This window comes from Staurois parvus, unplaced genomic scaffold (genome assembly GCF_062004578.1).
Source record: "Staurois parvus isolate SC_StPar_1 unplaced genomic scaffold, SC_StPar_1.0 ptg000486l, whole genome shotgun sequence".
Classification (NCBI taxonomy): Eukaryota; Metazoa; Chordata; class Amphibia; order Anura; family Ranidae; genus Staurois; species Staurois parvus.
In genome coordinates, this window is record NW_028318282.1 from 2,689,570 (window position 1) to 2,717,371 (window position 27,802).

At 42.6% G+C, this 27,802-nt stretch overlaps 1 protein-coding gene across 1 annotated transcript; it reads left to right on the top strand.

Moving 5' to 3' along the window:
* The first annotated feature begins 128 nt into the window (after window positions 1-128).
* LOC149452289 (olfactory receptor 10A7-like) lies at window positions 129-25,085 on the top strand. Its single transcript, XM_089689558.1, has 2 exons — window positions 129-209; window positions 24,450-25,085. Exons 1-2 carry the CDS (start codon window positions 129-131, stop codon window positions 25,083-25,085), a joined length of 717 nt encoding a protein of 238 aa, XP_089545684.1.
* The last annotated feature ends 2,717 nt before the right edge of the window (window positions 25,086-27,802 follow it).

Sequence of the window (27,802 nt, forward strand, 5' to 3'; positions counted from 1 at the left end):
CGACCACCACTGAACAAGACACATAAATTGAATCATCAAGACTGGGCCAAGGAATACCTGAAATATCTATCAAATTTTTCAAAGGTTTTATGGACTGATGAGATGAGACGGACCAGATGCATGGGCCCATGGCTGGATCAATAACGGGCACAGAATTCCACTTTGATTCAGATGCCAGCAAGATGGAGCTGGGGTACTGGTATGTGCTGGTATTATTAAAAATGAGCTAGTTGGACCTTTTCAAGATGGGCTCAAAATCAACTCCCAAACATACTGCCAGCTTTTAGAAGACACTTTCTTCAAACAGTTGTACAGGGAAAAGTCTGCATCTTTCAAGAAGACCATGATATTTTGATGCAGGATAATGCTCTATCACATGCATTGAAGGACACCACTGCATGGCTAGCCTTCTTCACCTGACCTAAACCTTTTGGAGAACTTGTAGGCCCTTCTTAAATGGGAGATTTACAGTATAAGAAAACACCTCTCTGAACAGAGGATGTAGTTGCTGCTGCAGAGAAAGTTGTTCATCAACAGATCAAGAAACTGACAGACTCCATGAACGGAAGGCTTATGACTGTTATTTGAAAAGAAGGGTGGCTATATTGGTCACCCATTTTTTTTTCTTTTTAATGTCAGAAATATTTATTTGTACATTTTAAGTAGTTTGATTATTATTCTCACTTTAACAGATGAAAATAAATATGTGAAATGGGAAAATCTAAATTTTTCATTTAGTTGCATAATAATCTGCACGCTAACAGTTGCCTATTAATTGTGCACACATACAGTCAGGTCCATAAATATTGGGACATCAACACAATTCTAACATTTTTGGCTCTATACACCACCACAGAGGATTTGAAATGAAACGAACAAGATGTGCTTTAACTGCAGACTGTCCGCTTTAATTTGAGGGTATTTACATCCAAATCAGGTGAACGGTGTAGGAATTACAACAGTTTGCATATGTGCCTCCCACTTGTTAAGGGACTAAAAGTAATGGGACAATTGGCTTCTCAGCTGTTCCATGGCCAGGTGTGTTTTTCCCTCATTATCCCAATTACAATGAGCAGATAAAAGGTCCAGAGTTCATTTCAAGTGTTCTATTTGCATTTGGAATCTGTTGCTGTCAACTCTGAAGATGAGATTCAAAGAGCTGTCACTATCAGTGAAGCAAGCCATCATTAGGCTGAAAAAACAAACCCATCAGAGAGATAGCAAAAACATTAGGCGTGGCCAAAACAACTGTTTGGAACATTCTTAAAAAGAAGGAACGCACCGGTGAGCTCAGCAACACCAAAAGACCCGGAAGACCACGGAAAACAACTGTGGTGGATGACCGAAGAATTCTTTCCCTGGTGAAGAAAACAACCTTCACAACAGTTGGCCAGATCAAGAACACTCTCCAGGAGGTAGGTGTATGTGTGTCAAAGTCAACAATCAAGAGAAGACTTCACCAGAGTGAATACAGAGGGTTCACCACAAGATGTAAACCATTGGTGAGCCTCAAAAACAGGAAGGCCAGATTAGAGTTTGCCAAACAACATCTAAAAAAGCCTTCACAGTTCTGGAACAACATCCTATGGACAGATGAGACCAAGATCAACTTGTACCAGAGTGATGGGAAGAGAAGAGCATGGAGAAGGAAAGGAACTCCTAATCATACCACCTCATCAGTGAAACATGGTGGTGGTAGTGTCATGGCGTGGGCATGTGTGGCTGCCAATGGAACTGGTTCTCTTGTATTTATTGATGATGTGACTGCTGACAAAAGCAGCAGGATGAATTCTGAAGTGCTTCGGGCAATATTATCTGCTCATATTCAGCCAAATGCTTCACAACTCATTGGACGCCACTTCACAGTGCAGATGGACAATGACCCAAAGCATACTGCAAAAGCAACCAAAAAGAGTTTAAGGGACAGAAGTGGAATGTTATGCAATGGCCAAGTCAATCACCTGACCTGAATCCGATTGAGCATGCATTTCACTTGCTGAAGACAAAACTGAAGGGAAAATGGCCCAAGAACAAGCAGGAACTGAAGACAGTTGCAGTAGAGGCCTGGCAGAGCATCACCAGGGATGAAACCCAGCGTCTGGTGATGTCTATGCGTTCCAGACTTCAGGCTCTAATTGACTGCAAAGGATTTGCAACCAAGTATTAAAAAGTGAAAGTTTGATTTAGGATTATTATTCTGTCCCATTACTTTTGGTTCCTTAACAAGTGGGAGGCACATATGCAAACTGTTGTAATTCCTACACCGTTCACCTGATTTGGATGTAAATACCCTCAAATTAAAGCTGAAAGTCTGCAGTTAAAGCACATTTTGTTTGTTTCTTTTCAAATCCATTGTGGTGGTGTATAGAGCCAAAAATGTTAGAATTGTGTCGATGTCCCAATATTTATGGACCTGACTGTATATATTCTCCTTAGAGCCAAAACCTCACTTTTGCTATCTTAAATATTCAGGATTGAGGTTTACTAACATTTTGGATTGACTGAGTGCACTGTAGTTGTTCAATAATGAAATTAATCCTCAAAAATACAACTTGATTAATAATTGTGCAAACAGTGTTGTTTGAGTATATCATACACTGCTGAGATTTTCAGGTTTAGCAATCTCACCACAACTGGATCAGTTAGAGAGGTCACACTTGCAACGCTTAGATTGGCGAAGCAGAACACTCAACTTAAATAAATACTTAGAAGTGGGAAATCTCCATCCATTTAGTAACTTCAGAAATTATTTGAAATTATTTAATATTATTTAATGCTCAGAACAGACAATCACTCTAACAATGACACAACATAATGGAGTTAACTCCAGTCAAAGAAAATGCTACATGGTCATCTGTCCTTACTCAAGATGGCCACAGCCAGAAATGCTAGGAGGTGTTTTTTTTAGCGATTTCTCAGCAAAATAAAGCATGGAGACATGGATGGATGAGAGAATTTGTTTTTAATATTAAAAATGAATTAAATATTACTTTTGGTTTGTGGTACACAGATGCAGTGTAGTTCTGCTTTAAATGTGTATAATATTATTCATATTAGGAAAGAGCTACCATACTTGTCCAATAGAAATGAACTGATATTTTGAGAAATCTTAAAAACACACCAAAAAAAGAACTGGACATCCAAAAATTATTAAAATTATTGCAGGGATACACATAATTGAGAAATGGGTATGAAGAAAAAAACCTTTGGCTTTTTCTACTGAGGAGTGGGTTTGATACTCATCAAACCCTCTCCTCAGTAGAAAAAGCCAAAGGTTTTTTTCTTCATACCCAAAGGTTTACTCAGATGCTTTTGGTAGGCAAGCAAAGCTAAATGCTATTTTGCAAAACTCACTAGTTAGAAGGGTTTTTTTTATGAAAAAAGAGACCTTCAGTATTTCTACCATGAAAGCTCTTACCCTGCCTGTTTAAAAATTCTGCTTCTGCTTTAAATTCTAACATTTCAAACAGTTTAAATATTTAATGAAGTAACATAAACGCAATATAATTTAGTGAAAAGGCAAAAAGATGTGTAGTACAATGCAACATATATTGTATCGTCAATTCTGTTTTTTAGAGTATGTATATTTCATTATATTTAGACTGTAAACACTGGAAAATAACAAAATCCTGACTCTAAATACACTTGAATTAGATATTGTATTAAAAAAACAATAAATACGTGTTTCATAATGTACACTTTGTGCTGTTAATGGATAATAGAGTGTAATCATGTTTTAAATAATTTAAATAATGTAAATTAAGTTACATATAAAAATACAATGAATGTTAGATCAATGAACAACCAACATTTTTTGAGTGACTATAAATTAGGTGCATATCTCATAGATTTATTTAACTATTTTACCAAACGTTTCCTTGCCAGGGAACAGGACATGATGAAAAAGTTTTAAGAAAAGCAACAAAAAGGAGAGGAGGATTTCTGGTATTAATTTAACCCCTGGAAAGGATCATTGGTTACCATTAGCAGTATTGAGTTTACAATCAAGAATATAGCACATTTGCACTTTATTTTTAACATACTGGGACTGCTTACGAAAACTAGTTTATAGATGTTTACTGTTTATCACTCATTATATATGGATTGTTATTAAAAATATATTGTTTGCACGATTTATGCGTGGTCCAAATACTATTTATTAGCTATTTTATGTGAAGCTTAATACTTAAAGTGGTTCTGAAGGTTTTCTACCTTCATGCATTCTATGCATAAAGGTAAAAAACCTTCTGCGTGTGGCTCCCATCCCCTTCAATACTCACCAGATCATGAGCCCATTTCACTGATGTGCATGAGTGCAGAAGTTCTCCCGATCCTCTCCATCCTAATTGGCTGAAACACAGCAACCATTGGCTACCACGGCTGTCATTCACAACTAGTGAAGGAGTGGGGTGTGGAGTCAAGCTGCACTCTATGTGTCTCATAGACACACAGAGGCAGCTGAAGTGAGAGCATGTGCATGAATTTGAGGTGTTACAACTCTTTTTAGTGGCATGGTTACAGTTTTGGCCGCTATTTTTTCAGTTGTTTCACCACGTGTTACAATTGTCACCTTATGCATTCACATAATAATTACTAGAGATGAGCGAATTATTCAAAAATTTGATTCGGCTGATTCGCCGAATTCGCGGAATAAATTCGGTTCGAGGCGAATATATTCGCTGCGGATTTAACGTGTAAAAAGGGTGTTTATAGGCTTCAGAGAGCCTTTATATTAGTGCAGAACACTGTACCTTTATTTTAAATGCCCTTGGAGTCTGCTGGGGAAGAGAAATAATACTGTCAGTCAGTATGACATGCAGATGAGTGCCGTCGATCTTAGAATCACCACACACTTCACTCATTTGGGCAGTCACGGGGCCAAAACCAGAGTGTGGAGCCACAGTGTGGCGGTGGAGGCAGCAGCAATGGGAGGCCATACAGCACCCTATGACAAAATGGAACCCACCAGCAGTGTGAGGAGACCTGAAAGTGGCACATGGCAGAGTGTGGCGATGGAGACAGCAGCAATGGGAGGCCATACAGGGACCCATGACACACTCTGGACCTGGCAGCAGCATGAGGAGGCGGTACAGGGGCCCATGACAGATTACGGGCCTGGCAGCAGCATGAGGAGTCGGTACGGGGGCCCATGGCAGATTACGGGCCTGGCAGCAGCAACGGGAGGCCGTACAGGGACCCATGACACACTCTGGACCTGGTAGCAGCATGAGGAGGCGGTACAGGGGCCCATGACAGATTACGGGCCTGGCAGCAGCATGAGGAGTCGGTACGGGGGCCCATGGCAGATTACGGGCCTGGCAGCAGCAATGGGAGGCCCGTAATCTGCCAGCACCCTATGACAAAATGGAACCCACCAGCAGTGTGAGGAGACCTGAAAGTGGCACATGGCAGAGTGTGGCGATGGAGACAGCAGCAATGGGAGGCCGTACAGGGACCCATGACACACTCTGGACCTGGCAGCAGCATGAGGAGGCGGTACAGGGGCCCATGACAGATTACGGGCCTGGCAGCAGCATGAGGAGTCGGTACGGGGGCCCATGGCAGATTACGGGCCTGGCAGCAGCAATGGGAGGCCGTACAGGGACCCATGACACACTCTGAACCTGGCAGCAGCATGAGGAGGCGGTACAGGGGCCCATGACAGATTACGGGCCTGGCAGCAGCATGAGGAGTCGGTACGGGGGCCCATGGCAGATTACGGGCCTGGCAGCAGCAATGGGAGGCCCGTAATCTGCCAGCACCCTATGACAAAATGGAACCCACCAGCAGTGTGAGGAGACCTGAAAGTGGCACATGGCAGAGTGTGGCGATGGAGACAGCAGCAATGGGAGGCCGTACAGGGACCCATGACACACTCTGGACCTGGCAGCAGCAAGAGGAGGCGGTACAGGGGCCCATGGCAGAGTGGCAAAGCGTAAGCAGCTTAAATTGAAGGCCATACAGAGGCCTATGTTAAAAATAATAACATGTTTGGGGCATGATTCATGGCGGATTTAGTCAGTTGTGTCAGGAACTGGTGGTTTGAAATCCAGACTAATCCACGCCTGATTCATTTTCACAAACGTGAGTCTCTCCACACTTTGGGTGGACAGTCGTGTCCTCCGCGGAGTTACAATACCTCCTGCCGCACTAAACACGCGCTCCGATGCCACGCTACTGGCCGGGCATGACAGCCTTTCAAGGGCAAATTCAGCTAGTTGGGGCCAAAGGTCAAGTTTCGTTGCCCAGTAGTCAAGGGGATTGTCTACCTCGGTTGGCAGGGTGCTGTCCAAGTAGGCCCAAGCCTGTTGTTTGAGGTCCTGCTCCAGGTCCACCTGATGCTGCTGCTGCTGCAGCTGGTTAGTAGTTTCCTCACTGCGCTGGTGAAGAAAGCTACTCATCATCGACTGCAGACTGAGGCAGCCGCTGCTGGTGGAGCTGCCACTGCTCCTACCACCCCACCCCTCCCCTGCTGCCATGGCAGCGGAACGCGAGCGCACAGGGCCCACAGTGTCTGAGGATGGAAGTTGGCGCAGAAAGGCAGAGACCAACTGACTACATAGGTGGTTTTTATAGTACGTTATTTTGGCCTCCCTCTCAGCAGGTGTGAAAAAGGCCACCATTTTTGAACGGTAGCGAGGGTCCAACAAGGTGGACAGCCAAAAGTCATCCATCTGTCTGATGGTTATTATTCGGCTGTCGCTACGCAAGCAACCGAGCATGCTATGGGCCATTTGTGCCAATGAATGCGAGGGACTCCCTGCCTCCATCTCCACAGCATACTGCCACAGTGCGTCTGGGTCCTCTGTCTCCTCCTCCTCCTCCTCTACCAGATGCTCCTGCTCCTCCACTCCTGTCCGCTGAGTGGAAAAACCACCCATTTCACTGAATAATTCCTGAGCACCAATGTCCTCCTCTACCTCCTCCTCTTCTTCCTGTCCTGCCCCCACAGGGGTCATGTGACGTTGAGATCTGTGCGCCACGTCTACCGCACCCTGACCAGCCATTGTTAACAGCATTTGTTCCAGGACGTGCAACAGAGGAATGACGTCGTTCATCCCATAGTCCTGCCGACTCACGAATAGCGTGGCCTCCTCAAAGGGCCTGAGCAAGCGGCAGGTGTCACGCATGAGCTGCCAATGGCTGACATCTAAGTTACACAGGGGAGTACCTTTATCCGCTTGTAACATCAGGAAATCGGTGATGGCCTTTCGCTGTTCGTAAAGGCGGTCTAACATATGTAGGGTTGAATTCCACCTTGTTGCAACGTCGCAGATCAGGCGATGCTGTGGAATTCCGTTCTGCCGCTGCAGCTCAAGGAGGGTGTGCTTTGCGGTGTAGGAATGGCTGAAATGCATGCAAAGTTTACGTGACATTTTAAGGATGTCTTGCAGTGGGATGGTGGATTTTAGGAACCGCTTGACAACCAGATTGAACACGTGAGCCATGCATGGCGCATGGCACAACCTTCCTTGATGCAGAGCAGACACCATGTTCTTTCCGTTGTCGGTCAACATGGTTCCGATTTTCAGTTTGCGCGGAGACAGCCATCTGTCAATTTCTCTGTTCATTACACTCAGAAGTTCCTCCCCTGTGTGACTACGTTCGCCAAGACATACCAGGTGCAGCACAGCGTGACACCGTTGCGCCCTGCACATGTGATATGCCGGTTGGGTAATGGGACTTGGCACGGGGGTGGCGGCTGAGGACACGGCGGAAGAAAAGGTGGTAGAGGCGGACATCTTTGCTGGACCAAGGACGTGCAAACGTGGAGGCAAAAGCGGCGTGACCTGTCCAAGTTGCTGGTGCGGCTGTGCCGGCACCACGTTCACCCAGTGGGCCGTAAATGACATGTACTGTCCCTGACCGTAGTTACAGCTCCACACGTCGGCGCTGCCGTGCACTTTGGCAGAGACCGACATGCTCAAAGACTGGCCCACCATCTCTTCTACATGTGAATGCAGGGCTGGCACTGCCTTTTTGGCGAAGAAATGCCGGCTTGGCACTCTCCACCGCGGCGCGGCACAAGCCATCATTTCTCGGAAAGGTGCTGAGTCCACCACTTGGAAAGGGAGGGACTGCAGCACCAGCAACTTGGACAGGAGGACGTTCAGCTTCTGCACCGTCGGGTGCGTGCTCGCAAACTGTTGTCTCTTGGAAACGGATTCCAAGAAAGACTGCTGACGGAATCCGTGAAGAGGAGTAGCAGGAGAAGGAGCATCTGAACGAGCGGAAGATGCCAACGAGCGACAACTCCCCTCAGCAGAGGTGTTGGAGCCTTGACTGGCTGATAGAGGGCGATTGACGTCGGGTGACGGAGCAAGTAACGGAGCGGGTGATGGAGCGGGGGCTGGGGCAGGCAGAACCGCCGTATCTTTATCACGGTTTTCCCAGGCCACCGAATGGCGACGCTGCATATGCTGACGCAACGCTGTAGTCCCAACATTGGCCCCCTGGCCACGCTTGACTTTCTGGCCACATAGTCGACATACGGCTACGTTTACTTCCTCGGGCGGCTTGACGAAAAATTGCCACACCGCCGAGTAGGAAACTTTGCCCCCGCTACTCCTCACTGGCTGACTGCTACTTCCTCCGTGCACACCGGCACCACTACTGGCCGTGGTGGTAGGCTGCAGTGGAGCTGGTGCTCTACTCCGTGGCCGTTTGCCTCCACTGACACTGCTGCGACCCTGCTGCCTCCTGGGCAACCCACCGACTGTTTTGCTCGCTGCCAAGCTGGCACCCTCTTCTCCTGATGATGCGGAAGCAATAGCCTGATGACGACGAGGCTGCCAAGTGCGATCAGCCTCATCATCATCAATTAGGGTCTCCGCCTCACTACTAGCCCCCTCGGCTGCGTGTGGGTCAGGAGACAGACCTGTCTCTAGACCGGCTACCGAGCCACTCTCCTCGCCAGTACTTCTTTGCCTGGCTGCTGAAGAGGCGGATGTCTCCCCCCGTTCCTGACCGCCCTCTGTTAGCTCTTCCTCACTGTACAGTGGGGCTGAGCCCACAGCATGCGATACTTCGCTTGGTGAGGGAACACCAAAGGACAGGGGCAGGTAGAGGACACGTGATTTCAGTGGGCTTGCTCCCGGGCCATGCCAACTAACGGTTGTGTCTGACGTACCCACCGACCGTTGGCTGTAGGTGTCAGAGGTGACCTGGGAAGAGGAAGACGACCGAGCCAACCAATCGATGACGGCAGGGTTACCGGTGGAGACACGACCGCTGGATGACACCGGGAGCACTGGCCTCTGGCTGCGACTAGTGCTGCCTCGACCCCTTCCTCTGCTGCCACGTCTGCTCGCTTCTGAAACATTGCCTCCTCTGCCACTCCTCTGCGTGTTGCCTGACATACTCTTTAATTCAACGATTCTGTGTCCCTGAGTAACAACTCTGTGTCCCTGAGTAACGATTCTGTGTCCCTGAGTAACGATTCTGTGTCCCTCAGTAACGATTCTGTGTCCCTCAGTAACGATTCTGTGTCCCTCAGTCCCTCAGTAACGATTCTGTGTCCCTGAGTAACGATTCTGTGTCCCTGAGTAACGATTCTGTGTCCCTCAGTAACGATTCTGTGTCCCTCAGTAACGATTCTGTGTCCCTCAGTAACGATTCTGTGTCCCTGAGTAACAATTCTGTGTCCCTGAGTAACGATTCTGTGTCCCTCAGTAACGATTCTGTGTCCCTGAGTAACAATTCTGTGTCCCTGAGTAACAATTCTGTGTCCCTGAGTAACAATTCTGTGTCTGTCCCTGAGTAACAATTCTGTGTCCCTGAGTAACGATTCTGTGTCCCTGAGTAACGATTCTGTGTCCCTCAGTAACGATTCTGTGTCCCTCAGTAACGATTCTGTGTCCCTGAGTAACAATTCTGTGTCCCTGAGTAACAATTCTGTGTCCCTGAGTAACGATTCTGTGTCCCCGAGTAACGATTCTGTGTCCCCGAGTAACGATTCTGTGTCCCTGAGTAACAATTCTGTGTCCCTGAGTAACGATTCTGTGTCCCTGAGTAAAGATTCTGTGTCCCTCAGTAACAATTCTGTGTCCCTGAGTAACAATTCTGTGTCCCTGAGTAACGATTCTGTGTCCCTGAGTAACGATTCTGTGTCCCTCAGTAACAATTCTGTGTCCCTCAGTAACGATTCTGTGTCCCTGAGTAACGATTCTGTGTCCCTGAGTAACGATTCTGTGTCCCTGAGTAACGATTCTGTGTCCCTGAGTAACAATTCTGTGTCCCTGAGTAACAATTCTGTGTCCCTCAGTAACGATTCTGTGTCCCTCAGTAACAATTCTGTGTCCCTGAGTAACAATTCTGTGTCCCTGAGTAACAATTCTGTGTCCCTGAGTAACAATTCTGTGTCTGTCCCTGAGTAACAATTCTGTGTCCCTGAGTAACAATTCTGTGTCCCTGAGTAACGATTCTGTGTCCCTAAGTAACAATTCTATGTCCCTAAGTAACGATTCTGTGGCCCTAAAGTCTCTGTGGCCCTAACTCTGTCCCTAATACACCGAGGTCTGTCTCTCTTGAATGACCGGAGGCTAATGGAGAATTCTAAGATGGCCGCAATTTATAGCTCCACCATTACACAGTGCTGGCTGGCTGGCTGCTGATTGGCTAATGCGATCACATGTCATGAATAAATGCATTATGGGTCAGCGCGCCTTGTCTGCGCGCCTTCCCAGAGATCCCCGCTCCGTCGCCACACATGTCGCCGCCATTTTTGGGAAAATTCGATTCGTGCATCCGAAGTTTGCTAATTTTCGGATTCGGCGCGAATCGAATATTTCCTAATCTTCGAAACGAATTCCACTTCGTCATGTTCGATTCGCTCATCTCTATCTACCATCATCATGTGCATTCTCTTGGACATCGGGTGCTCCTTCTTTCCTATTATTCCAAGTGACTGTCATTACTGACATAGGACAATTCATATTATGCACAGGAATTAAAGAATAAAAATGGAATTTTACTAGCAGAGTCACAAAAATGAATTATTCTTAGAAATTTAATCTTTTCAGACAACACAAAAAATCAAGTGAGAAATGATCCATGGCTTGCTAAGTAGTATAATGTTCTTGACCAGCTGGTTGAAATGGTAACAGCATGCGGGGCTTGGGATCATGGGAGACAATGTATTGTTAGGAGAATATTTTTACACATCTTAGGAAGAATTGTTTAAAGGTTCAGGAATATCGGCATACAGAGCAACATAAAATATATCTCTATGTGCTAGATACATCTGCTGTCAAAATGTGGATTGTGACAATTTGGAAAGTAACAAAGTTTAGGAGATGAAAGCAGTCATCTGAGATATGTTGGGAACAATTAGGTAGATCTCTATTATTAAAAAAACACACAGAAAAAAAAAAGTAATTAGGTAGATTAACTTCATAGACAACTTTAAAGAGGATTAAAGTTTGATTAGCTATGTAATTTATAAAAGGGCTACATATCATATGTGGAAAGCTGGCTTTTTTTTTTTTTTTAATAACTGTCAACTATATTGGTTGTAGTTTATCTGTTGATTTGCTTTTGTAACATGGCCATTAAAACAAAAAAAATATAATATTAGGTATAATAGACTCCCTTGAGTTCATCAAGTCCCAAAATATAGAAGAGACGTTGAATTAACCAAAGTGAGATTATCCTCGTATGTATTAGCCCTTAATGAGAGTATTATAAAAAGGCATCAAACACGCTGTTGAATTTTACAACTGAAAACAAAGTAAATGGAATACAATGAGCTTTTATGCTGTGCTGTTATATTTCAACACAAAGACTTTATACCATAGATTATTCATTGTGCCACAATCCAGTAAGTAAACCTTTTGCTTTTTAATTTGCTATTTAATTGTATATGTTATATAATTTTGCATAAAAAAAAAACTTGCTACATAACTTAATAATAATGGCAGCATATGTGATACAATGTTGTATATGTTTTCCTTTTTTTTTTTTTAATTATCAAATATTTTATATTTGTATTATTTTAATGTATTGCTTATATGGATACAACAACATTTACTAAAAGTAAACACTGAAAATACGGATTGCAGAGCCCAACGTCTTGACATATGACATATCAATTCAAATCTTAATTCATTAAATGTTTTTACATTTTAAAATAATAGCAACATAATAGCAAAAAATTTAAAAAATGTACAAGAAAAAGTTCCTAATAGAATTTCATGTTTATATATTTGTTTATACCTTTTATAAAATACATTTGTACAATAATTTTGATAATTTTATAAGTAAGGACATTATTAAAAATAATAAATATGGGGTACATGCGCGGAGGCTGAAGATGGCGGATGTGCACTAGCTTTGCTCTGCTTCACCGCTCTCTCTTCCTGCTCCTCTGGAGCCTACGACAGCTTACATTCACAGAGGAGCATCAGTACCGGATTCAGCGATCTTTGCAGATCCCAGTGAGCAAAATCGGGCATCAGAAGTACCCTCCGTCACCTGCCAAGCAGCTGCAGCCTACACATATGGATAGGTATGTGTCGCAGGCGGCATCCCCGGCCTCGAATGACCACGCAACACCGATGGCAGAACCGGATGATCGGCCGTGCCGCAAGGCAGAGGTAACACACCACTCTGCTCTGTCTCCCCCTTACAGTATTCTGACTTATAAGTAAAGCTTTGCTAATCTTTTTGCAGCCTTCACCTTTTTTGAAATTATTTTATTTCTCAGGCCTTGTGACATTTTTCTTTCATGTGGTGCCATTGCCAACAGCATGAAATTGGAAGGGGTTTTCTTTGTTAAGCAATGCTCTTTTATAACCAACTGTCTGCTGGACACCTGTTTAATAATTACACTTACCTGTAGTTGAATTCGTTAATTCTGATTTTGTTGTCTAAAATTTAGCTTTGCTCCAAAGACTCATTGGGGTGTATTCATTCCTGAAGGAATTTAAGAAAAATATGTTTTTGTGTGTGCAAATTAACAAATCTTGTCTGTAATCAATGGCCCACATTTGTGGGAGTATTTTGTAGTGTGACATAGAAAATGTTGATTCTGAAAGTAAAAGGTTTTCTGACAAATCTGTTGGGGTGTACTCATTTATGTTGAGCACTGTATATACGTACTCTGGTATTGAGGTGGTTAAATCTTAATACCAGACAATGTGCTGATCTTTGTCCCTCTGTCAATCAACCAACATACTACGTACTGCACACTTAGTAGAGAATATTTTGATTGCTCTCGGCCAACCTCACCAAAACATGTTGGGTTACATGTATCTTTATGAGAAACTTCAAAAGTTCAGTATCAAGACAGATAACTTTTATTTGGATTCTAGTTAAGTAGGTGGTTAAGTGTGAAGATTTTTGCTAGACATAGTCAAAGCACACTTTCTTTCGAGACTGTAACTTTTTTTTTAATGTATTTTTCTAAGGTGTAAGGTAAATTTTTATGCCATTTACTGCATATCCAGGGGCGGACTGACCATTCGAGCACTCGGGCACTGCCCGTGGGCACGGGGTCAGTAGGGGGCCCCATGAAATGCCCTGGTACCTTTTTTTTGAGTGTGGGCAAGGACACAGGGGCCCCATGATCCCCTATTGCCCGGGGGGCTCCATGAGTTGTCAGTCCGCCCCTGTGCATATCCCACCAGCACAGCACCGCACAACACAGCTCAAATAAAAAATGATAAATAAAAAAAACAAAATGTGCCAAGGTCAAATACTGGCATTTAACAAATTTGCCCCTAGGTTTCCAAAGAAAGGATTTAAAATTAACATCAAGCAATTGAAAGAAAAAGAAAATCTCTTCCATGTCATCTATTAGTTTGTTTTAAGCAATTTAGCAACATATTAAGTATGTATGACAGTGACCTGGTTGTGAGTGCCAAATGGTAACATGTGCCTGGTTACTCCTGATATATATATATATATATATATATATATATATATACAGTTGCAAGAAAAAGTATGTGAACCCCTTGGGATTACGTGGAGTTTTGCATGAATTGGGCATAAAATGTGCTCTGAACGTCATCTAAGTCACAACAATAGAAGAACACAGTCTGCTGAACATAATACTACACAAACATTAGATGTTGCCATGGTTTAATTGCACATAACATGTAAACATTCACAGTGCAGGGAGGAAAAAGTATGTGAACCTTTGGACTTTATAACTGGTTGACCCTCCTTTGGCAGCAATAACCTCAACCAATCGTTTCCTGTAGTTGCAGATCAGACCTGCACAAGATCTGGAGTAATTTTGGACCACTCCTCTTCACAAAACTGTTTCAGTGTAGCAATATTCTTGGGATGTCTGGTGTGAATCGCTCTCTTAAGGTCATGCCACAGCATTTCAATCGGGTTGCGGTCAGGACTCTGACTGGGCCACTCCAGAAGGCGTATTCTGTGCTGTTGCAGCCATTGTTTTGTTAAATTACTTGTATGCTTTGGGTCATTGTCCTGTTGCATCACCCATCCTCTGCGGAGCTTCAGTTGGCGGACAGATGGTCGTACGTTTTCCTGCAAAATGTCTTGATAAACTCTGGAATTCATTTTCCCATCAATGACAACAATCCGTCCAGGCCCTGAGGCAGCAAAGCAGCCCCAAACCATGATGCTCCCTCCGCCATGTTTTACAGTGGGGATGAGGTTTTGATGTTGGTGTGCTGTGCCTTTTTTTCTCCACACATAGTGTTGTGTGTTCTTCCCAAACAACTCAATCTTGGTTTCATCTGTCCACAGTATATTTTGCCAGTAGTGCTGTGGAACATCCAGGTGCTCTTTTGCAAAATTCAAACGTGCTGCAATATTCTTTTTGGACAGCAATTCCTTCCTCCGTGGTGTCCTCCCATGTACTCCATTCTTGTTTAATGTTTTCCTTATTGTAGATGTGTCAACAAAAATGTTAGCATATGCCAGAGATTTCTGTAGGTCTTTAGCTGACACTCTGGGATTCTTCTTTACCTCATGCAGCATTCTGCGCTGTGCTCTTGCAGTCATTTTTACAGGACGACTAAGCCTAGGGAGAGTAGCAACAGTGCTAAACTTTCTCCATTTGTAGACAGTCTGTCTTACCGTGGACACATGAACATCAAGGCTTTTGGAGATACTTTTGTAACCCTTTCCAGCTTCATGCAAGTCAACAATTCTTGATCGTTGGTCTTCTGAGAGCTCTTTTCTGCGAGGCATGGTTAACATCATACAGTGCTCCTTGAAACCAGTAAACCCAAAACAGGTGTGTGTTTTTTAAGGGCAGGACAGCTGTCAGCAACACATCCAATATCATCACACTGATTGGAGTCAAGGTTAGCTCACTCCTGGCTCCAATTAGCTCTGGGAGAAGTCATTAAGCTAGAGCCTCACATACTTTTTCCTCCATGCACTGTGAATGTTTACATGTTATGTGCAATTAAACCATGGCAACATCTAATGTTTGTGTAGTATTATGTTCAGCAGACTGTGTTCTTCTATTGCTGTGATTTAGATGACGTTCAGAGCACATTTTATGTCCAATTCATGCAAAACTCCACGTAATCCCAAGGGGTTCACATACTTTTTCTTGCAACTGTATATATATATATATATATATATATATATTTATTTTTGTCTGTTAAATCAGTGACCCTAGTTTATTTACTGCCAAGCATATCTATACATCTTAACCAGACTATTTTACCCAATGCCAGTAAGGATGAACAAATCTGTCCAGATTTAATTCATAGGGCATTTCTTAAGTCATGCTTGAAATCCAAAAAGACCTAACTTAGCTGCAAACCCTATCAAGTCTATAGGGTGTGAATCTTGACGCTTAAAACTGGTCATTTTCAAGGCTAACAAGGCAAGGGGAGCTGGAAACTGCCATGAGAGGCATTTATCAAAGCAAAACAATTTTATAAAATTCCAAAGAGCAGGGAGGGAGTCCTCTGCATAGAGGCCTGTGAATGTTCAATATAAATTAAATTAGATACCTGGGATATCAAAATGTATGGTTTTTCAAAACAGTACAATTTTTAGCGTAAGAGACCATATTCATTATATACAGTATTTTGTATCTGTAATTGATTTTCATTTCGAATTTTACATTTGGCTTGATTTAAACACAACAGCAGAAGCCAAATGTGAATCACTTAATTTTAAAAAAAGGTTGTTTTGACTGTGTAACATGATTTATATCAAATGGCAATAGCCCTGAACTGAAGAGTACACATAGCAGCCATGAAATATCTAAAAGCTACAGGAAAGCTCTCCTCTTCACCGAAGCCACTGTTGGGACCTGATCATGTGACCGGACCAGAGTGCCCTTAGCGTAAGTATACAGATACGGTATTTCCTTATCTTATAGGGTAGATAGAATAGGTTGAGAATGGGGGTAGGAATGTGTAGCAGGCTCCTTGTACAAGAGGATTCAGAAGGAATCGTTCAGCAGTCGGTCCTTCCTCTCCCTCCCCTATTTGTAAAACCTGGGCATTCTGCCAAGTTCATGACTCATCCACTACACAGCAAAGGGCTCTCAGCAAAGGATGCTGGGAGGGGGAGGGGGCAGGAAGTGAAGGGGAGAGACACGAGGCTGGAAAAAAAAGACATGGACATGTGGAGCCCGTCCAAGCAGAGGAGGAGGCACTACAGCACTCAGCACGGATAGAGGGACCCTGCTGTGTGTTCAGAGTCTGGTGAGCTGTCCCACTGGAGAGAGTAAGACACACCATTTACACTTTGCATATAGACTGGGACATCCACACCCCACTGCTGGGATCTCACCCATCCGGGGCCCTGTGCAAGCCACAGATCCCCCTGCCTGCTTTGCCCCTCACCACCAGTGTAATTGAGACTGTCTGCCCCAGGTACTGACACATACTGGGAGATTGTATCCTGTGACTGCCCCTGGTCTTGGGGTGCTTTGTGTTGCTTTTAGACACTGAGGTTGGACCCTCTCAGCCCAGAAACCTAGTGAAATCTGATGTAACCCACACCAGCTGAAACTCCAAAGAAGCCTTCAGTTGCTATTTACTTCATTGTAAGGACTAAACGTGCACCAACTAGAGCTCCACCGTTACAAGGACTAGAGTGGGGGAATCTGGCTTAGTAGCCTTATTAGAGGTACCTCTTTATTGCATTCTGTTCTGACTCTGAGGTGATTTTTGGCTAACGCCCCTCAGAAGCAGAATCATACACCGGTGTGGGTAATACATTTCATTGATAGAGTATAAGTAAGTTTATTTGTTTGATATCAGTTGTATTCTGCTTAAAGTGCGACTCTGCCATCCGGAGACTCTTAGCTGTGAAGCCCTCTAGTGGCAGACCAAATTTACTGCATTGCATAAAAGAAGAAAAGTAAGTTTTGAAGTTGAAAGGGGAACCCCACCCCTCTACACTGCATTTCATTCTCCATAAAATTGTTCTTGTTTCATTTAACCATGTGTCAGCAAATTTCTTGGCGGGGTATTTGCTATTCATTACCAGTTGTGCCAGAGGGATTGGGTTTGCTTAGGGTTGGATTTATTGAGCGCAGGACCCATAATATATTCCAGCTTGTCCCAAGGGGCAGTGCTACAAATAGATTTAGGTATGGTTAGTGTTTGCATAAACAAGAGGTATCTTTAGCTTTAGGTAAAAGTTCATTCAAACTACCTGAAGGGAGCCTAAATATAGATGCTAATAACTTGCAAAGGTTGCTAAAATATTGAAAACCATACATTTAAAAGTTAAAATATTTTAACATTTAGATATACCTTAAAATTAATTTGGTAATATCAAGTAGGTGAGAATATGGATTGTACAAATAAAAGTCCTGACACTGCTAATTGGGGTTATAGTTTACTGGCTTAAATTCTGCAGTTCTGATCAGGTTTTAAATATGAAAAAATAAAATAAAAAAATCATAAAAACAGTAGTCTAATATTGTTATATAAGGCTGGAGTCCATAAAAAAGGACAACCTCAGGAGAAAGAAACATACAAATGCCTGACAAATGAATTGTTTTAGGACAATATACTCAAAGAAGTGCTGGGAACATGCACATGCACTGAATAGTCGAACAAGTTCAATAGCTCCAGGTGTGGCGGCTCCTACATAGATAGCATGGCTTCCCTCAATGAATACCCAACAGTAGCTCAAACCATAAAAAAAAAAAAGAAAAGGAGCACCAGACCAAAACTGGCTGTTTTTTATGACTTTTTTTTTCACCAACCATTACAATTATCTTGGACTCTCTTATCTAAAGTGTTTTGAGTAAAACACTATGCCCCCTTCATAAGGGCTTCAAGAAAAAAAAGCAAAAACATAGTCCTCATGAGAAAAAAAAGTCATAAGAATAATAAACTATTTTTCCTTAAGCCAATAGGCTAATAAAACTCAAAATTTACTTCATAATCTTATTACCATTGTGAAGGCCACCAACTAAATGTTTCTTTTGTTTTTTGCCATAGGTATTTTATTATAAAAATGGTAGATTCGAATAACACTTTGGTGAAGGAATTTCTTCTACTGGGGTTTTCCAACTTCCACAACTTTCAAACTGTACTCTTTTGTTGTATTCTTCCAGCCTATATCATATGTGTCTTTGGAAACTTAACTATCGTTGTTTTAGTTAGAACAGAGGCTGCACTTCATAATCCAATGTATTTTTTAATTAGCGTGTTTGCTGTTTTAGAAATAATGTTCATCTCAGTAACTGTTCCAAAGCTCTTAGTTATCTTGGTTCAAAGTAACAAGAGTAGAGATGAGCGAAGAAATGAAAAATTCGATTCGGCTGATTCGGCGAATTCCAGTGTGAAATTCGATTCGATGCGAATTTCTCCGCTACGAAGATGACTTATTTAAAGGGTTTCTAGGCTTCAGAGAGCCTTTAAATTAGTGCAGAACACTGTACCTTTAATTTAAATGCCCTTGGAGATGAGGAAGGAGAAGGAGAAGGAGAAGGATGAGAAGAAGGAGAAGGAGAAGGATGAGAAGAAGGAGAAGGAGAAGGATGAGAAGAAGGAGAAGGATGAGAAGAAGGAGAAGGATGAGAAGAAGGAGAAGGAGAAGGATGAGAAGAAGGAGAAGGAGAAGGATGAGAAGAAGGAGAAGGAGAAGGATGAGAAGAAGGAGAAGGATGAGAAGAAGGAGAAGGATGAGAAGGAGAAGGATGAGAAGGAGAAGGATGAGAAGAAGAAGGCTGAGAATAAGGAGAAGGATGAGAAGAAGGAGAAGGAGAAGGATGAGAAGAAGGAGAAGGATGAGAAGAAGGAGAAGGAGAAGGATGAGAAGAAAGAGAAGGATGAGAAGGAGAAGGATGAGAAGAAGAAGGATGAGAAGAAGAAGGATGAGAAGAAGGAAAAGGATGAGAAGAAGAAGGATGAGAAGAAGGAGAAGGATGAGAAGAAGGAGAATGATGAGAAGAAGGAGAAGGATGATAAGCAGGAGAAGGAAGAGAAGAAGGAGAAGGAGAAGGATGAGAAGAAGGAGAAGGATGAGAAGAAGGAGAAGGATGAGAAGAAGGAGAAGGATGAGAAGAAGGAGAAGGAGAAGGATGAGAAGAAGGAGAAGGATGAGAAGAAGAAGGATGAGAAGAAGGATGAGAAGAAGGAGGAGAAGGATGAGAAGAAGAAGGATGAGAAGAAGGAGAAGGATGAGAAGAAGGAGAAGGAAGAGAAGAAGGAGAAGGATGAGAAGGAGAAGGATGAGAAGAAGGAGAAGGATGAGAAGAAGGAGAAGGATGAGAAGAAGGAGAAGGAGAAGGATGAGAAGAAGGAGAAGGATGAGAAGAAGAAGGATGAGAAGAAGGATGAGAAGGATGAGAAGAAGGAGAAGGATGAGAAGAAGGAGAATGATGAGAAGAAGGAGAAGAAGGAGAAGGATGAGAAGAAGGAGAAGGATGAGAAGAAGGAGAAGGATGAGAAGAAGGAGAAGGAGAAGGATGAGAAGAAAAAGGATGAGGAGAAGGAGAAGGATGAGAAGAAGGAGAAGGAGAAGGATGAGAAGAAGGAGAAGGATGAGAAGAAGGAGAAGGATGAGAAGAAGGAGAAGGATGAGAAGAAGGAGAAGGAGAAGGATGAGAAGAAGGAGAAGGAGAAGGATGAGAAGAAGGAGAAGGAGAAGGATGAGAAGAAGGAGAAGGATGAGAAGGAGAAGGATGAGAAGGAGAAGGATGAGAAGAAGAAGGCTGAGAATAAGGAGAAGGATGAGAAGAAGGAGAAGGAGAAGGATGAGAAGAAGGAGAAGGATGAGAAGAAGGAGAAGGATGAGAAGAAAGAGAAGGATGAGAAGGAGAAGGATGAGAAGAAGAAGGATGAGAAGAAGAAGGATGAGAAGAAGGAAAAGGATGAGAAGAAGAAGGATGAGAAGAAGGAGAAGGATGAGAAGAAGGAGAATGATGAGAAGAAGGAGAAGGATGATAAGAAGGAGAAGGAAGAGAAGAAGGAGAAGGAGAAGGATGAGAAGAAGGAGAAGGATGAGAAGAAGGAGAAGGATGAGAAGAAGGAGAAGGATGAGAAGAAGGAGAAGGATGAGAAGAAGGAGAAGGAGAAGGATGAGAAGAAGGAGAAGGATGAGAAGAAGAAGGATGAGAAGAAGGATGAGAAGAAGGAGGAGAAGGATGAGAAGAAGAAGGATGAGAAGAAGGAGAAGGATGAGAAGAAGGAGAAGGAAGAGAAGAAGGAGAAGGAGAAGGATGAGAAGGAGAAGGATGAGAAGAAGGAGAAGGATGAGAAGAAGGAGAAGGATGAGAAGAAGGAGAAGGAGAAGGATGAGAAGAAGGAGAAGGATGAGAAGAAGAAGGATGAGAAGAAGGATGAGAAGAAGGAGAAGGATGAGAAGAAGGAGAATGATGAGAAGAAGGAGAAGAAGGAGAAGGATGAGAAGAAGGAGAAGGATGAGAAGAAGGAGAAGGATGAGAAGAAGGAGAAGGATGAGAAGAAGGAGAAGGAGAAGGATGAGAAGAAAAAGGATGAGGAGAAGGATGAGAAGAAGGAGAAGGATGAGAAGGAGAAGGAGAAGGATGAGAAGAAGGAGAAGGAGAAGGATGAGAAGAAGGAGAAGGATGAGAAGAAGGAGAAGGATGAGAAGGAGAAGGAGAAGGATGAGAAGGAGAAGGATGAGAAGAAGGAGAAGGAGAAGGATGAGAAGAAGGAGAAGGAGAAGGATGAGAAGAAGGAGAAGGATGAGAAGAAGGATGAGCAGAAGGAGAAGGATGAGAAGAAGGAGAAGGATGAGAAGAAGGAGAAGGATGAGAAGAAGGATGAGAAGAAGGATGAGAAGAAGGAGAAGGATGAGAAGAAGGACAGTTCTGTGACAGTTTCTGTCTATTTCTGACAGTTCTGGGACATTCACTCCATACAGCGGTTTCAACCGCTGTATGGAGGGAATGTCATAGAACTGTCAGAAATAGACTATTAATGACAGTTCTGGGACTGTCCTTCCATGCAGCGGTTGAAACATTGTATGTATTTGTTTCCATAAATGGATCCATTTATGGAAACAAATACATACAATGTTTCAACCGCTGCATTGAAGGACAGTCCCAGAACTGTCATTAATAGTCTATTTCTGACAGTTCCATGACATTCCCTCCATACAGCGGTTAAAACAGCTGTATGCAGTGAATGTCCCAGAACTGTCATAAATAGTCTATTTCTGATAGATCTGGGACATTCACTCCATACAGCTGTTTTAACCGCTGTATGGAGGGAATGTCATGGAACTGTCAGAAATAGACTATTAATGACAGTTCTGGGACTGTCCTTCCATGCAGCGGTTGAAACATTGTATGTATTTGTTTCCATAAATGGATCCATTTATGGAAACAAATACATACAATGTTTCAACCGCTGCATTGAAGGACAGTCCCAGAACTGTCATTAATATTCTATTTCTGACAGTTCCATGACATTCCCTCCATACAGCGGTTAAAACAGCTGTATGCAGTGAATGTCCCAGAACTGTCATAAATAGTCTATTTCTGATAGATCTGGGACATTCACTCCATACAGCTGTTTTAACCGCTGTATGGAGGGAATGTCATGGAACTGTCAGAAATAGACTATTAATGACAGTTGTGGGACTGTCCTTCCATACAGCGGTTGAAACATTGTATGTATTTGTTTCCATAAATGGATCCATTTATGGAAACAAATACATACAATGTTTCAACCGCTGCATGGAAGGACAGTCCCAGAACTGTCATTAATAGTCTATTTCTGACAGTTCCATGACATTCCCTCCATACAGCGGTTAAAACAGCTGTATGCAGTGAATGTCCCAGAACTGTCATAAATAGTCTATTTCTGATAGATCTGGGACATTCACTCCATACAGCTGTTTTAACCGCTGTATGGAGGGAATGTCATGGAACTGTCAGAAATAGACTATTAATGACAGTTCTGGGACTGTCCTTCCATGCAGCGGTTGAAACATTGTATGTATTTGTTTCCATAAATGGATGCATTTATGGAAACAAATACATACAATGTTTCAACCGCTGCATTGAAGGACAGTCCCAGAACTGTCATTAATAGTCTATTTCTGACAGTTCCATGACATTCCCTCCATACAGCGGTTAAAACAGCTGTATGCAGTGAATGTCCCAGAACTGTCATAAATAGTCTATTTCTGATAGATCTGGGACATTCACTCCATACAGCTGTTTTAACCGCTGTATGGAGGGAATGTCATGGAACTGTCAGAAATAGACTATTAATGACAGTTCTGGGACTGTCCTTCCATGCAGCGGTTGAAACATTGTATGTATTTGTTTCCATAAATGGATTCATTTATGGAAACAAATACATACAATGTTTCAACCGCTGCATTGAAGGACAGTCCCAGAACTGTCATTAATAGTCTATTTCTGACAGTTCCATGACATTCCCTCCATACAGCGGTTAAAACAGCTGTATGCAGTGAATGTCCCAGAACTGTCATAAATAGTCTATTTCTGATAGATCTGGGACATTCACTCCATACAGCTGTTTTAACCGCTGTATGGAGGGAATGTCATGGAACTGTCAGAAATAGACTATTAATGACAGTTGTGGGACTGTCCTTCCATACAGCGGTTGAAACATTGTATGTATTTGTTTCCATAAATGGATCCATTTATGGAAACAAATACATACAATGTTTCAACCGCTGCATTGAAGGACAGTCCCAGAACTGTCATTAATAGTCTATTTCTGACAGTTCCATGACATTCCCTCCATACAGCGGTTAAAACAGCTGTATGCAGTGAATGTCCCAGAACTGTCATAAATAGTCTATTTCTGACAGTTTTGGGACATTCACTCCATACAGCGGTTTCCGGCAAAAAGTGTATGTGCAGAGTTCCTCTATTCTGCAGATACACTTAGAGGAGCTCTGCAGATACACTTAGAGGAGCTCTGCACATACACTTTTTTCCGGTTTGGAATTATTCTTATTTTCATCCTACTTCTTCTTCTTCTTCTTCATCCTCATCCTCATCCTCTTCTTCTTCTGAGGATGAGGATGAAGAAGAAGAAGAAGAAGAAGAAGAAGAAGTAGGATGAAAATAAGATTAATTCCAAGCCGGCAAAAAGTGTATGTGCAGAGCTCCTCTAAGTGTATCTGCAGAGCTCCTCTAAGTGTATCTGCAGAATAGAGGAACTCTGCACATACACTTTTTGCCGGCTTGGAATTATTCTTCTTTTCATCCTACTTCTTCTTCTTCTTCTTCTTCATCCTCATCCTCAGAAGAAGAGGATGAGGATGAGGATGAGGATGAGGAAGAAGAAGAAGAATGAAAAGAAGAATAATTCCAAGCCGGCAAAAAGTGTATGTGCAGAGTTCCTCTATTTCTGACAGTTCTCTCACAGCTTCTTCACATGTACAGCGGTTGAAATATCTGTATCCTAAATGGAAACTAATAGATACAAATTGTATCTATTAGTTTCCATTTAGGATACAGATGTTTCAACCGCTGTACATGTGAAGAAGCTGTGAGAGAACTGTCAGAAATAGAGGAACTCTGCACATACACTTTTTGCCGGCTTGGAATTATTCTTCTTTTCATCCTACTTCTTCTTCTTCTTCTTCTTCTTCTTCTTCTTCTTCATCCTCATCCTCATCCTCTTCTTCTGAGGATGAAGAAGAAGAAGAAGTAGGATGAAAAGAAGAATAATTCCAAGCCGGCAAAAAGTGTATGTGCAGAGTTCCTCTATTTCTGACAGTTCTCTCACAACTTCTTCACATGTACAGTGGTTGAAACATCTGTATCCTAAATGTAAACTAATAGATACAATGTTTCAACCGCTAAACATGTGTTCCTTCTGTCAGAGAACTGTCAGAAATAGCGGAGCTCACTGCAGGGACACTTTTGCCGGCTGATCGGGAAATGTTCGATTCGCGCACCCGAAGTAGGCAAAATTTCGGTTTCGACACGAATCGAATATTTCCTGAAATTCGACTCGAATTCCGGTTCGCCTAGTTCGATTCGCTCATCTCTAAACAAGAGCATAACATTTAGTGGATGCTTCATACAGCTGTATGCCTTTAATGCACTGGGGGAAACGGAATGCTTTCTTCTTGCGTTAATGGTCTTTGATCGATATTTGGCTATTCACAATCCACTGAGATATTCTACCATTATGAACAATACATTTTGTTCTCAATTGGCTGCATTTCCATGGCTTGCTGGCTTCTTTATTGCATCCTTCCCTACATTTTGTACAGTTGCAATGGATTTCTGTGGCCCCTATGAGATTGACCACTTCTTCTGTGACCTGGCTCCTCTACAGAATTTGGCTTGTTTTGACCCCTTTAACAGCAGTCTGGTTACAGTTGTAGCAGCTACTATTTCAATTGTTTTGCCATTCGTTACAATTTCCACATTATACATTCGTATTATAGTTACGATTTTGAAGATTAAAAGCAAGGAGGGTAAAAAGAAAGCCTTCTCAACCTGTTCATCTCATCTTATTGTGGTCAGTCTGTTTTATGGTTCAGCCATTATTGTGTATGTTAGACCTAAGGGCAGCCACTATGATAAATTTCTTGCACTCACATACACTGTTGTTACTCCACTCCTGAATCCCTTTATTTATACTTTAAGAAACAGAGAGGTAAAGCATGCACTTAGAAAATTACTTAGACAACACATTAGGCAGTATCCAGGTTAGTATAATAGAGCAAATCTTAACTCCTTCCCACTCACCCTGATGTTAAAAGTTCTTAACACTCATAGGGGGTAGGAGAGATTGTCGATCCCTAGTTGGTTGTCACAGTGGTCACATGGTCAAAAGCCTGTCCCGCTGGCTACCGATGTTTACTCAGGGCCAAAAGTCATTTCCAGCAGCTCAGTCTTTGTGCAATGAGTGTGCATATAAACATTGCCTGCCCAGAGATGCATATGTGCAGTGTGTGGGCATTAAAAAATAAGTTTAGAATTTATTTTTCTTTTAAATAATACTTACTGATCCGATGCTGCATCTGTCCTTCACCGGTTCTAAGGGTGAGAATTGAGTCATCAGACATTGCTGATCGCTCCGTTCTCCCTCTCTGGTCTGAGCAGAGAGCCAGGATTGTCATTCTCCATCTCTCTGTTCTGGCCCCCAGTGCTCACTGGAGTGCTGGGCTGTGGGGGGGAAGTGGCTGGCTTAGGCTCTCGGGATTGTGATGTGACGTGTGAGAACAAACTGAGCTGTGATCCACAGGAGAAGTACAGCAAAACAAGTTTTGGCTGTACTTCTCCTTTAAAGCAAAACTTTGTGCTGCCACACATATGGGTTACTGAGGCGTAAAGAGGTTACATTTTTGAAGTGTATTTCTTTGGTTACTTTCATGTATGTTAATTTGTGATTTTTCCTTCACTTAAAATCCATGTCTAAAATATTTTAACACACAAATATTCTAAATAAGATGTTCTGGTTTGCTGTAGAAATTACATGTTAAAGCCATTATGATAACGGCATTGTGACAGAGAGACTTGATTGCATTTGTCAATATGCCTTAAGAAAGAAATCTGTTAGATAGCCTGTATTACGTATAGCAGCCAAAATGGAGAAAATCTCTTGAATACCTTCCGCGTAGCCATCGTGTTCTCCCAGTGGGTAGGGGTTGTTCTCCTAGGGGGAGGTTGGTGAGGGGGGGAGCCGTCCCTGCCTGGAGAACATAGTTATAATTTCTAGCAGCTAAAATAGCCACTATCAATAATCGTATTGAAAATCCAGAAAACGAGTTGTACCCAAGTTGACCAGTTGAACAACTTGGGTAAATTAAGCCTGCCCATACATGGTTCGAATCTTGGCCAGTCCCTGCTGAATCAGCTAAGATACGAAACCATTTATGGTTGGCTTTAGAAATGCTGTATAAAGCAACACACTATTATGAAGCATCCATGTTTCCACCAACATGGCTGGATGGATAGGAGAACATAGTCCTGCATCTAAATCACAAAAGCACTTTATTGCTTCTTGCACACCTGCTCTTTTATAAACACTTTTCTCCTTGCAGGAAAAAAGTTGCTTCAAAAACCTACCTAATTTGACTGTTTGGAAGCATGTTTAGGTGCATTTAGGCACCTCAAGTGCTTTGGGTGTTTATTTCAGTGGCCAGAAAATTAATCTTTTCTAGCCATTGAAATGAAAATACACTCAAGTGCTAAGCAAGCCTAGTGCTTAGGTGCATTTAGGGCGTGTTTAACAGTGTTTAGGCGCGACAGGCATTTTTTTCTGCCAAAACACTCTTTTCTTGAATGCACAAGTGATGCCTGTTTTCTGCTTCTAAATGCCCCTACCTCTAAACTCCTGTAAATACCTGTGTGTGCATGAACACATAGGGGATATTTGCTAAAACTGGAGAACTTCAGCTTGTTCAATTAAGCTTTGACAATAAAAACATTGAAGCTGATTGGTTTCTTTCAAGAGCTGCACCACATTTTGCACTATCCTGTTTCTAGCAAACACAAAGAGAGGGGTTAAAAGGTAGAAACAAAAAACCATCAAATGTCCATAAAATGGCGTTTTTGAGCTCAAGTGTGCGTGAGGCATTAGGGAATGTAAAAAACAACACTCATTGTTCAATACCCAGACTATGCAGTTAAAATAAAACTGATCTACATTAAGAAATTCATTTTGGTTGGTTGGAAACGCATTACAACCAGATTGCATGGTAGCTTTTTACAATGAGATCTGGTGCAGGCAAATTCACTGAGTTTATGACCTATATTTGGGGCGCTGTTAACATTGCACCGACACCCGCCGCAGATCACAAATGCAGTACATTTTGAATGTTGTGCAGGAAGCACGCACGAATCCCTGGTTTCCAGCACCGCGTTCTAGTGCCTCCCAGAGTCTAATTAGTGGGCTATATTTACATTCCAGTCCACTGATAAAGAAGTGCCATTTATAACATTTTTATTTAATCTTATTAATGGGGCTTCTATATCTAAGTATTGGAATGTGAACACAACCCAATAATTAGACTGATCTTAAACTGGCAATAAATGGTTTGAAATCCAGCCGGTCCTGCATGAACCATACAAATTTTGTTCCATCTGTGGGCAGGTTGGTTGTATTGAAGTGGAGCTTGTGATCAACTTCAGCACAACTAGTGTTCTTTTTTTCTGTACGATGACTGCTGTAATCTTTGCATTCAGATGGTGGGGAAACCTCCCGCCGTCAGAATACAATAGCGCAGCAGGAGGAATTCCCCCTTCATGGGAAATCGAGTGATTTTCTTTCCTTTCTTTTCCCCGTGGTTCTTGGAAAGTTGCTTAATAAGTGGCCAGCCTTAATTCACAGCAAAGTACGATGAAGTGATTTTGTTTAAAACACAAATCCTATTGCGTGCATCCACCATGGACCTGCGTGCAAGCAGCTCATAGATGTGGATGCAC